A 12,599-nucleotide genomic window follows, 5' to 3' on the forward strand; every position below is an offset into this window, starting at 1 on the left:
ATTGTAAAGAAAATCATTAAAATGGATTTTCAGGAAAGAGGAAAAGACTGTTTGAAACTTATTTTAGTAAAATTACATACTAAAAGCATTAGTCTGTACGTGTGTTAGATGGGTACATCTGCACTTGAAGTTTTAAAAAAATCACTTATTGTGCACTCAGGCTGTGTAGCTATTATCATATTGCAGACACAGCATGCAGCCTTGCCAATAATTAAGTTTGACTGATACTTCTTGTTACAAGACCCTATTTTCAGTTGCTTTATGCCTTTGCCAGAATTTAACCATTCAGGATGAAATTTTCCATCAGGCTGAATTTTTCTGGGAAGTTTCAGCCATGAACAGATTAGCTGTTTCTGAGACTGATGTTAGATGTTAAAATAAAATCTGGTGGCCTTTATTTTGAGGAGTTCTAATGCCTCAATGCTTTGGAGCAGGGATTTGAAATTTGACTAGGGAAAAGCCTTTGTGCTAAGGATGTGCTTTTTGTCATCCAGTTCAAAAACTAGCCCTGTGGGAAAAATAGCACTTAATTATGTAATTAAAAACTGCAGCATAATGCACATTCACAAGACGGCTCAATTATGGTTGCCCAGCCATTCATGGCTGTTTAATGATGATTGATTTACCTCCTGATAGTCCTCATCACCACCACCACCATAATAAAAATAAGAGTATGTGCGTCTGTACGTAGGTGCACCGTTGGCCCAGTTTTTATAGGAGACACCACTTCCATCCGTCCAAAGAAATGATAGGTCACTATTAATATCATTCAATCCAATCCATGGATCAGTCATGACTTCTCTTAAATGGTAGAAGAGGAAAGCTGAAAGGAAGCAAACATTTTAAACGAAGGGAACCTCAAAAATGATTTTCTCCAGACAGAAAAAATTAACACAACTGAGGTCACGGTAAAAACATTTTTCTGCAAAATCCCACCTGCTTGAAAATAAGGGCAGGTGAAAAAGACACCCCTCTGAGTGACGCAAGTTACAGCAACTAAAGCACTGTCCATGCCTGTATTATGTTGGCGGGAGATGCTTTCCCACTGACATAGCTTCCACCTCTCATGAAGGAGGAGTAATTATGCTGGCTCTCCTATCAGCATAGAGCATCTTCACCAGATACTCTACCGTGGTGCAGCTGCATCGGTGCAGCTGTGACAATACAGCACTTCTAGCGTACACCTACCCTAAATGTCACATTTTATGGCTTAAATATAGCGTTTGGTGGTGAAATTGTAAGGAATATAAGCTATTCAAACATTAACTTATAGGAAAAAGGCATTTTAATTTTAAAAACCAATGCGAAAAGGAAGGTTTTGAGTATGCTGAAATATGCCTCCCCAAAATTTTCTCTCCATTCATATTGCCAATGTAAAAGTGGAAGGAATAAATGCCTTTTTAGTTTTGTTTTGTTTGAGGTTGTTTTGTTTTGTTTGTTTGTTTTGTTTATTTTGTTTTTTGTTTGAGGTTGTTGTGACCTTTTATGAATAATGCAGCATTATTAGAAGAGCTGGTCAAATAATTCATTTTGAATAATTTTCATAATGAATGTATACTTTTTTTTAAACAGTTAACAGTATCTTTCACAAACCTATCTCAATTTCTACATAATTTGTTACTATTCGTCAAATATTTTCAGACTGCCGCCCCTTTTTGACGTGAGCAGCTAGTCAAATTTTGGGGCCCTTGGGAGGTTCCAGTTGGAAGTAGAAATTGATGGAGTCTAATATTCTCTTTGATGCATTTTTTTTTAAAGGAACGTACAAAGTCCTGCTTCTCCAAACACAGGAGGAACCAGGAACAAAAGGAGCAGTTTCTTAGTTTACAGGCCCAAGCCTCTTTAGCCAACAGATCCATACACTCTCTCTCTCTCTCTCTCTCTCTCTCGCTTTTCCCGGGTCACACTGGGCTCACAGCGTAGGTGCCAACTTCTCCTGGCACTGGTGGGTGCTCAACCCCTACCACCCCTAATTCCACCCCAGCTCCACCCCTGCCTTGCCCCTTCCAGCCCCGCCCTGCCCCCATTCCAACCCCTTCCCCAAAGTCCCTGCCCCAATTCTGCCCCCTCCCTGCACCAATTGGACTCCTTCCCCAAATCCCTTCCCCGGCCCTTCCTCTTCCCCAGAGTGAGCCATGTTCCCGCTCCTCCACCTCCCTCTTCGAGCTTGGCAAGCACTGGGAGGAGAAGCGGGGACGTGGCATGCTCATGGGAGGAGGTGAAGGCAGAGGCAAGGTGAGCTGGGGTGGGGACCTTGGCTGCCGGTGGGTGCAGAGCACCCACCAATTTTTCCCCATGGGTGCTCCAGCTCGAAGCACCCACAGAGTCAGCACCTATGGCTCACAGGACCCTGCTTGGCTTTCTTTCTTTTTGCCTCTGCCACTCTCTGTTTTTGTCTGTTTTCAATTTGCGTATGTGTTCTCTGTCTCTGACACACACTCTCCCACCCTGGTCACAATACCCATTAGAACCCCCACCCTCATGGTACTAATTTCTGGGCAGACTATTATATCTTGTTTTAAGTGTGCCCTCTTACCTTTCTCGTACAACTTTCTTAAATGATAGTTTGTACGAGATTTTAACCCAACCCATAACAAGGTTTCACCCAGCTCACAACAATACTATGGTCTCTGTATGAACTATTAACTTCAAGTGATCATTACTCTTGGTCTGTGATTGGTCACTTTTATTCCCTGACTGAACAACATGAAACTTTTTGGGCAGCAGAATACTGAACAATGAATAGTGACCCACAAACTTTCTGGTGTGGATATTTGGAAGAACAATATTTTGTTGTTAGTGAATATTTTCACACAACCTGGCAGCTATCTAAATATTCATGAATAGCAGTGAATTTAACTTTGGGGAACAGATTTCAGAGAGTAAAAAACTGTGAATCAGCTTTTTCACTAACAGAATGCGGCAGAAGGCAGAGTAATGGAAATCAGGAGGACAATGGGGGAAGCTGACTCAGGCTGTGCACTGAAGGCAGAGATCGTATGGAAAAAATAGTATGTGTATGTAAAGCCAACAAGACCCCGGTCATTGGTGGACAGGATCAAACCTGGGACCTCTGGAGTTTAGTGCATGAGCCTCTGCTGCATGGGTTAAAAGCCAACTGGCTGTTAACTAAAGGTTGTAGAGCAGACTTGTTTTCTCTCCCTCTTTAAGTGGTCTTGGTACCACTAGATGGGACAGAACACCCACCCTACGGGTTTGTGGGTTACATGTATACATAATTAAAGGCTGTATCATAATGCAGGCACACAAGGAGGCCAAATTAAGATTGCTAGATTCCAAGGCCAGCAAGGACCATTGTGATCATCTAGTCTGACTTCAGGCAACCTTAATTTTGACATTTCCTAACTTCTGAGTGCCTAATGTAGTTTTTTGTATGTAATAATGAATATAAACTCTCATACTTCAGGGTAAAAACCAGCCAATAACTGATGGGATTAGCAAGTAATTTCCTGAGGGAGCGGATTATTCCATAACTGTACACTATGAGGTTTGTGGCACTTTCCTCTGAAGCTTCTGTCACTGGGGTAGTCTCAGAAACAGGACACAGGATTAGATGGACTGCTGGTCTAATCTGGTATGGCAGTTTCTATGTTTCTATGATCCAAAGGCCCATTTTTTATCAAACTAAATTTTTTGTTACATTTATACAATGGGCAAACAGAGTAGAATGTATAACTGCAGTTTTACATTTTTTGCCTTCATTTATAATTGTTTTATGGGAACTGGTTGATGTTTCATTTAGTACCAAAGGGTTCACACATTATACCTTGGACTTCTTTATTTGGTATGGAAGCCAGGTTTCCTCCTAAATTTATACAAGCCATTCGTGCAGCATGCCACGTCAATGTCTCATTTTCACTTGAGCCAAATATTTTGAAACACTGAAAAAGAAAAAAAAACTCAACTGGACATTTCATTCAATGCTGCACACCAAATGGAAGCTGTTATATGTGAATAATCCTAATTACTCATGTGCTATTCTTCTTCCCACAGAAAGAAAGCAAGGATGGGAAGGCTAGCAAAGCTTTAGGATGTGTAATTTAAACTTTGCTAAACCTGAGCTGAAAAGCATTGTGAATTCAAGCAACTTAGAGGTTTATTGTTAAAGTTTATCTTATCCCTCAATGACAGGGAGAACATGCAGATTTTTTAAAAAGTGCTTCTCACAGGAAAATGATTTCTTTCCATCTAGTATATGAAAACAATGCAATAAAATAAAACAAACATAATATTGATTATTTTTCCACATGCAAAGCCTAAATCTGGTGAGTTCTAGGGTAACTGAAACCAACCTCAGTCAGTTTCTGCAGCTCTTAAGAACCTTCTTCTGTTGCATCATAGTTCTATTCTAGTATTTTATAAAATTTAAATTAAATTTCTTCTGAAGCTAAAACAGTATGAATACTAAATGCTAGAAGTTCCATTATCAATGTGCTTTTATTTTAGCAGTCAGATGAGAAAAAAAGTACCAGTGGAGGTTTTATTTTGTAGTCATAAACTGGTATTTACTAGGCAAACTCAATTAACAGGAAAGTACTGGAGGCATTCCCTGATTGTTGTAGATAGACAGTAATTTCCTATAGTCCTCTACAGAGTGTACTTCTCCTGACATGACTAGTCTTCTCATATTCACCTTGTATGGCCAATCAGATCAGGAGCAGCTTTTATGTGGGCTATGCAAGACATGTACGTGTACATACTTCTGCCGCTCACACTGTATCATGCGTAAGACAGGAGCCCAATTTAGTCCAAAGTGATCATGATGATGATAGACGTGCTGTGTTGTTAGAGCTTGCTGTGTTTTTCAAGTTACAGAAATGTAGAGGCTTTTTGTGAGAAGATACTCGGGGTTCAAATAGAGGATTGGAAGAGAGAGCTGATGTGAAATAGGGGAATGAGTAAAGACAGAAGTAAATTGAAGGAGAGGAAAATAGAAAGGGAACAGGAATAAGGAGAATGGGGAGAGGAATAGGAGAAGGAAAATGGAGAAGTGAAGGGTTACAGTGGGTGAGATGAAGTGGGACCAACAACCACAATACTTAGATAACCATGTTTAAGTTCAGCACAACACATCCTAGTGGACACTTAACCATCGCAGTTTAAAGGATGTTAGGCTGGTGGGTTTAGTCGCAGCCTTTAGTTCTTCTAGGTAGCCTTTGATTCTAGCCAGAATCATTAGTCTGGGATTCAGACTATTGATTAGTAAATCTCTTATCATTTAGCGATGCTGGTTTGAAGCAGGTTTTTTACGGTGATGGTAGGTGCATGGTTGGATCACATAATACAGATATATTGGTAGTTTTATTCATTGTCAGAGCTGTATTATTGATTTTGAGAAAAAAATTAGTTGTATAGCATTATGAGGATGAGACTAAATACAGTAGTCTTGTTGCAAAGAATTTTGGTCTCCAAATGCATCAGTTACATGAAATATTTAGTAACTCTCTTGAATAATTTGAAAGTGAATTTGTGGTGGTGGCGGGAGGCGGGGAGGGAAGAAGGATACCAAACTTGTATCTATCCTATTCTCTGTTTAGAATGCAGTCATATGCAATGTCCATATTACATTCTCTGGCACCATGGTAGAAACAAAAGCTCATACTTTGGAGCAAGGGGTGAATTTCACAACAAATTCTGTGGCTGTGGAATACAAATGACCCTAGCTTTATCTGCCACCTATCTGTCAGGTAATAAGCTATCAAAAAACACTGAAAGATGAGATAGTGCCTACTGTTGCAACTATAGAGTAATTTAAAATCAAACACTTTGATCACAGCTTGATCTTTTTGCCCCTTTCACATTTCATTCTCCTACCTCTACCACTATCAGTGAAAGTGAAATTGGGGAAAAGGGAAAAATGGGTGGTAAATGTTCGGTATACATGATGCTCTACAATGACAAATTGCAATGACATGATGCTCTTTTTCCTGTATTTTTTCTTGGGGGGAGTGGGGGAAGAAAGGCATGCATTTCTTGGTGTACAGTATAGACAGACTTTTAGTTTTATTATTTACTAATAAATTCTTCCCACAGTGCTTATGTGATATCCTTATTGTTAGAGAATTTACAGCTATAGAAATATAACTTCTTATTGGTTATGGTCATACAGCTGCATACTCTGATCTGAAATGTTTCTCATGCTGCCACTAGTGATTCTTTCTAGTGATCATTCATGCTCCTGAACTGCCTGAAATTTCACAGTTAGATTTGGTCACCTAGCACTTTCAGAATACAAGACCAGTACAGTGTTTGTAAAGTAGCAGTAGCGACTGCATTTGAGTGGAAAGAAAACAGAACATAAGAACATTAAAACAGCTATAGTGAGTCAGACCAAAGGTCCATCTAGCCCAGTATCCTGTCTTCCAACAGTGGCCAATGCCAGGTGCCCCAGAGGGAATGAACAAAACAGGTAATAATCAAGCGATCCATCCCTGTCACCCAGACAAACAGAGGCTAAGGATACCATCCCAGGAATCTGTGTAAATCACCTGGTACATCAAAGATAAATTTCAAGCCAATGCCATACATAACCCAATATCGAAACCCTAGCATTTTTACTCTTTCATTCTGAATCCAAGCATTTGGGAAACTTTATGAAGATTACATATTTATTGTTCAAAGTGTTCTTTCTAATTTATCCTGGCTGAGAGGACTGTTTTATATTGTCTTTTAAGGTTGACCACTGATAACTTCAGTCCCTAAAATGGGACATAAATTACAGGGCGGAGGGAAAGAAAGTGTAAGTTATATCTGCAAAGACCTGCAAAGTGTACTTCTGTCTTAAGTAATTCAACCTACAGACTCAATGCTTTGGAGGTTTAAAATGGTAAAATATCTCCCAAATGGCCCAGCCTGCCAAACAGCATGCTGACTTGGATAATCACTGTCCAACGTATTATTCTAACCATAAAAATATGTCCTTTGTTCACCTACTCTGCCACATAACAAATATCTTCAGTAAATTGTAACATACCTTATTGTTAAACAAAAGCCAAGTTTCTGGACAGCCTCCTAGAGGTGCAGGAGCAAATGTTGAGTTAATGGTACTGTTGTGCCTTTCACAGATAAAACCACTTGGATAGCCACAATTTATATCATTCCACAAACCTGAAAAAAATTAACTATAGTAAGTAAATGAATGTATAATATTAATAAATGGAATGATAATCGGACACTTCCTATTTTGTTTAAAAATAGCATTTATATTCTGTAAGAGTAGAATATACACATCTTAAAAACGATTTGTCAGCTAAGCTGCTTGGAAAATGTACAAATCTATGTATTGTTCACAAAAAAATAGGTATTTATTGACAGGACCTGTTCCGTACAGTTAGTTACTTGACCAGTACCTCGTGACAGGGCAATTAAAAATGAACAAGAAATGGAGATTAAAAAAAGGGGAAAAAAAAAGGAAGTGGCTCAAAAGAACAAACTGTTTATATCAATTACTCTTAATTTTGCTTTCCTTCACATGGAGCCTGAATAGGAGAATTTCCAGGGATACAGGCTGAGAAGTAATAGCTGGATGTTTGGCAGAAGAATTTTCTGTGGCACAAACAGATTGAAATAGATTTTTTTTTTAAAGAAAGAAAATATACATGAGAGATGGAACTTTTAGCATCTCCTTTAGGAGATGGTTTAGCATTTTAACCAACTGCTTTGAAATATTTAAGTCTTTCGGGAGCCAAAGATTCAAGGCAAGTCAGGGTTTTCTAGTCTCTTCATTCTACATTGAGTGCTGTGGGGTTTCAGACAGCATCTAAAAACAGAGGGCCTGATTCTCATCTCACTTAAGCTGGGTTACACTGATGTAACTGAGAGGAAAATTTAGTTCTGAAACTTTCTTTGTTCTGTGTGAATGTTATAGAGAATTTATAAGATAAGGGGGTTTTCCTTATATGTAAACGTATGCTCCTCCCTTCTGCACATACTGGATGGTTTTTACCTTCAATCCCACAGACTCCTGCATTTCGTGATGACTTCTTGTATATCATTTGTAAAGTGCTTAGGAATGAAAGGTGCAGTATGGCAGCTTTTCAATAGGCCCATCCCACTTATCCAGCACCAGCCTCTCTCTGGAGAAGTGGTGACAAGCCCTTTAAAAGACTAGATCCAACAGACTACATGATGTGGCAGCAAGCTAGAAACAACACAGAAAGAGAAATCTTAGTTCTGTACACACAAAAAATAAAATCTAAAAACCTAGTCCTGTCACTTACCAAAAGTTGATACCATGATCACACAATTTTCATCATTATTTGCAAAATTGGGTTCATTGGGAGCCCAGGCTACATAATTCACTGGGGTTCCATCCATCCAGCTAAAAGAAAAAGGATGTAACAGTAATCATTAATCAGATCACTTTTAGAAAGACACATCAACACATTACCAAAAATCATTTGGCAAGAATCCAAAAAGGTATATTCATAATTTCTATGTACAGTTTTAGGTGCATGATGTCCATTAGCAAAAATGGGAGTTACATGGTTAAAATCATGACCATCAGGTCAGAAATTTTTATTTCTTTACTTTGATTATTCCTTTGTTGAGATAAATTATGTAAAACAAATATTACAGATTGGGAAATAACAAAAAAAATGAAAAATAATTTTCCATTATTTGATAGAAGTCATTAAATAAATTTGGAAACAGTGTTCAACCAGTTCTAATACAAATAATGAATATCAAATATGGCAATTGCTTAAACAGATATGACATATTTTTATAAATCTATTCTGTTCTCCCAGCTGTGAATTGCTATTGATTTCACATAAGCAAAAATGAGATGAGCTACTTATCTATAATTGTTAGTCTCAGAAGATAAATATTTTAATAGGTTACCACTCTTCAGTCTTTGCTCCTGCATAGTGACTTGTAGAAACTCTCTCAGTTTACACTCTCCTATTGCAGTCCCTAAGGTGCACCAACTTAAGGTGCTCCACACTCATTCCCTGTTTTAGTGGGAGGTGAACTACTCCCAAAATAAGTCCACTTAAATTAGAAAAATCAACATTTTATTCTGAATAATTTTCTAAGTGATAAATCAGTCATCAGCACCTGAAAATCATCCCTTCTATGTAAAATTGTGCCAAACAAAAGGTTGGGCATGGGGAAAAGTCTCTCTATATATACACAGCAGGAGAAGAGTACATGAAACCCTCAGGGCTTCAAAGATTCTGGTTGCACTGGATTCCAGACAGACATGGAAGTCAGTTGAACGGCAAATATAGTGCCCATCTATAAAAAGGGAAATAAGGACAACCCGGGAAATTACAGACCAGTCAGCTTAACTTCTGTACCTGAAAAGATAATGGAGCAAATAATTAAGAAATTAATTTGCAAAAGCCTAGAAGATAATGAGGTGATAAGTAACAGTCAGTATGGATTTGTCAAGAACAAATCACATCAAACCAACCTGATAGCTTTCTTTGACAAGGTAACAAGACTTGTGGATGGGGGGAAGCAGTAGATGTGGTATATTTTGACTTTAGTAGGGCTTTCTGTCTCACATGACCTTCTCAAACAAACTAGGGAAATACAACCTAGATGGAGCTACTATAAGGTGGGTGCATAACTGGTTGGAAAATTGTTCCCAGAGACTAGTTATCACTGGTTCACGGTCATGCTCGAAGGGCATAATGAGTGGGGTCCTGCAGGGATCGGTTCTGGGTCCGATTCTGTTCAATATCGTCATCAATGATTTAGAAAATGGCAGAGAGAGTACACTTTTAGTTTGCAGATGATACCAAGCTGGGAGGGGTTGTGAATGCTTTGGAGGATAGAATTAAAATTTGAAAGGATCTGGTCAAACTGGAGAAATGGTCTGAAGTAAATAAGATGAAATTCAATGAGGACAAATGCAAAGTACTGCACCTAGAAAGGAACAATCAGTTGCACACATACAAAATGGGAAATGACTGCCTAGGAAGGAGCACTGAGGAAAGGGATTTGGGGGTCATAGTGGACCACAAGCTAAATATGAGTCAACAGTGCAACACTTGCAAAAAACACCAAACATCATTCTGGGATGTATTAGCAGGAGTATTGTAAGCAAGACACAGAATTCATTCTTCCGTTCTACTCTGTGCTGATTAGGCCTCAATGGGAGTATTGTGTCCAGTTCTGGGTGCCACATTCAGGAAAGATGTGGACAAATTGGAGAAAGTCCAGAGAAGACGAACAAAAAATTATTAAAGATCTAGAAAACATGACCTATGAGGGAAGATTGAAAATATTGAATTTGTTTAGTGTGGAGAAGATAAGGCTGAGAGGGGACATGATAACAGTTTTCAAGTACATAAAAGGTTGTTACAAGGAGGAAGGAGAAAAACTGTTCTTAACCTCTGAGGATAGGACAAGAAGCAACAGGCTTAAATTGCAGCAACGGCGGTTTAGGTTAGACATTAGGAAAAATTTCCTAACTGTAAGGGTGGTTAAGCATTGGAATAAATTGCCTAGGGAGGATGTGGAAGGACCCCTTGCCGCCACAGACCCAAAGCGGAAGAAGCTCCGAGGGCCTGAGCCCTGCAAGAGTTTTCCAGGGTCCTAGGAGCGAGTGAAGGACCCAGCTCCAGGGGCCCCGAAAAACTCTCATGGGGGCCCCTGCAGGGCCCGGAGCCTGGGGCAAATTGCCCCACTAGCCCCCCCCTCTGGGCAGCCCTGAGAGATTGATGAGTCTGCTACAGCCTTAGCTAAGAGATCTGTGGATTTGAGCTCATGCAGTAGAGGCTCATACACTAAGGGCTTGTCTACACTGCCTGTCAGATCAGCAGGCAGTGATTGATCCAGCGGGGATTGATTTATCGTGTCTAATAGGGAACCTAGTATAGACGCGATAAATCGACCGCTGAGCACTCTCCCATCAACTCTGGTACTCCACCAGAATGAGGAGCATAAGCAGAGTCTATGGGAGAGCATCAGCTGTTGACTTACCGCAGTGAAGACACCGCGGTACGTAGATCTAAGTACATTGACTTCAGCTACGCTATTCATGTAGCTGAAGTTGTGTATCTTTGATGGATCCTGCGCGGTAGTGTAGACAAGCCCTAAGCTTCAGAGGTCCCAGGTTTGATCCTGCCTGCCAATGACCAGGGTCTATCAGTGATATACAGGATTCTGAACAGCTGGAGAGATGATAGCTATTCTAAGGGAGATATAGTCAGAAAGGAACTGATTACCATAGCACTTTCCACTTATTCAGCCACTTATGGCCACTCTTCTGCTAAGATTAGTCCACAACTGTAACTAAGAGTCATCATCAGCTCTTGAAAATGGTATCATTTATAGACTCTTCACTTTTGATGACCTAAATACATTTTTTTTTGCTACATGTTAGAAGCCTAGATGTTCATATTTACTTACCTAAACTTTTTATCAAGACTCACTGTTAAACCAATGAAATATGATCTGGTCTCATGGGGAGAGATACCCTAAAATAAAAAGATGCCATTTTAATTAAATAATTCCTTTATATGTTACAAAGAAGTCTCAGGCAAAACAAGCAGCCATTCTCTTTCAATTGATTAAGTGGGTACTGTACAGTCTGAAGAGAAGACAATAATTGAAATCAATGGGATTTAATCAGGAACTTAAAGGTAAGCATGTACTTAAATGCTGTTATAAATAGAGGTGGATTTAATCACATGCTTAAATATTTTCCTGAATCAAAGCCTAAAAATCTATAGTTAGGTATCTCAGTAAAAGTGGTCTGCTTTTCAGAGGTCTTGGGCACCCACAACTAATACTGAAGTCTGAGCTCATTAGGAACTGCAGACGGTCAGCATCACTTTTAATTAGGTCCCTAAATACTGCATAATTGTGTAACAACTTCCAATCCTCAACTTCCACATCTCTAAAACAGGAACAGTGATATTTATCCATTTACTCAGGGTGTTTTGAGACAGAAATTATGTTTATCCAGTATCATATTAGTGTAAATTACTACTAAGGCTAGTCACATACAAAGAACTCAGGAGCTCCAGGAATCCACAGCCTTATGCTTCTACCAGTAGGTGAGACTGGCTCAAGGGGCCCTTGATAGACAAGCAAACACACCTGGTTGACATTTTTCTCAAATGTGAACAATTTCACAAGTAACTAGGTATATTTTGGAGGATGTTTCATAAATTCAACAGCAGGCAAATTTCATCAAAACAAACAACCACACACACACAAAAATCACGGCTCCATTCCTCTCAATACAATGTCTCAATTTGTGTTTTCCAAAAGTTCAGAAACATAATATCAAAAGTATCTATTTCCCAGTATGCCACATTATTTATTTCTGAAATAAAAGTTTTTTCTTACAGTTTTCCATAGAAACTTTCTTTCACTTTCACTCTCAATTACAGCAAGATCTGCAAAATTCTTTTGGCAGAACTCTCGGGCTTTTTCCATTGGCACCTCATTTCTGCTGAAAAAATACTGTTTGTCTTCATATATAATCCATCCATCTTTAGTGGTTTGATATTCTGGAAAGTAAATAATGTATCCATAAATCTACATCTATACCACAAAACATTTATTCTACATTAGAAGTTTTACTAAGAGTTAATATCCCCCCTAAAAAAAAAGAAAAA

The 12,599-nt window shown here is 39.0% G+C and overlaps 1 protein-coding gene across 1 annotated transcript in view; it reads right to left on the minus strand.

The window, feature by feature from the left end:
* The window catches only part of LOC127044526 (macrophage mannose receptor 1-like), a 58,262-nt gene that overhangs the window by 14,068 nt on the left and 31,595 nt on the right, over window positions 1-12,599 (minus strand). Inside the window, exons 17-22 of the mRNA XM_050939494.1 lie at window positions 12,328-12,491; window positions 11,383-11,450; window positions 8,241-8,341; window positions 6,995-7,128; window positions 3,788-3,902; window positions 627-823 (exon numbers count right to left, since the gene is read on the minus strand). Coding sequence (XP_050795451.1) covers window positions 627-823; window positions 3,788-3,902; window positions 6,995-7,128; window positions 8,241-8,341; window positions 11,383-11,450; window positions 12,328-12,491 — 779 coding nt within the window. The remainder of the gene's footprint in view (window positions 1-626; window positions 824-3,787; window positions 3,903-6,994; window positions 7,129-8,240; window positions 8,342-11,382; window positions 11,451-12,327; window positions 12,492-12,599) is intronic.

This window comes from Gopherus flavomarginatus, chromosome 2 (genome assembly GCF_025201925.1).
Source record: "Gopherus flavomarginatus isolate rGopFla2 chromosome 2, rGopFla2.mat.asm, whole genome shotgun sequence".
Classification (NCBI taxonomy): domain Eukaryota; kingdom Metazoa; phylum Chordata; order Testudines; family Testudinidae; genus Gopherus; species Gopherus flavomarginatus.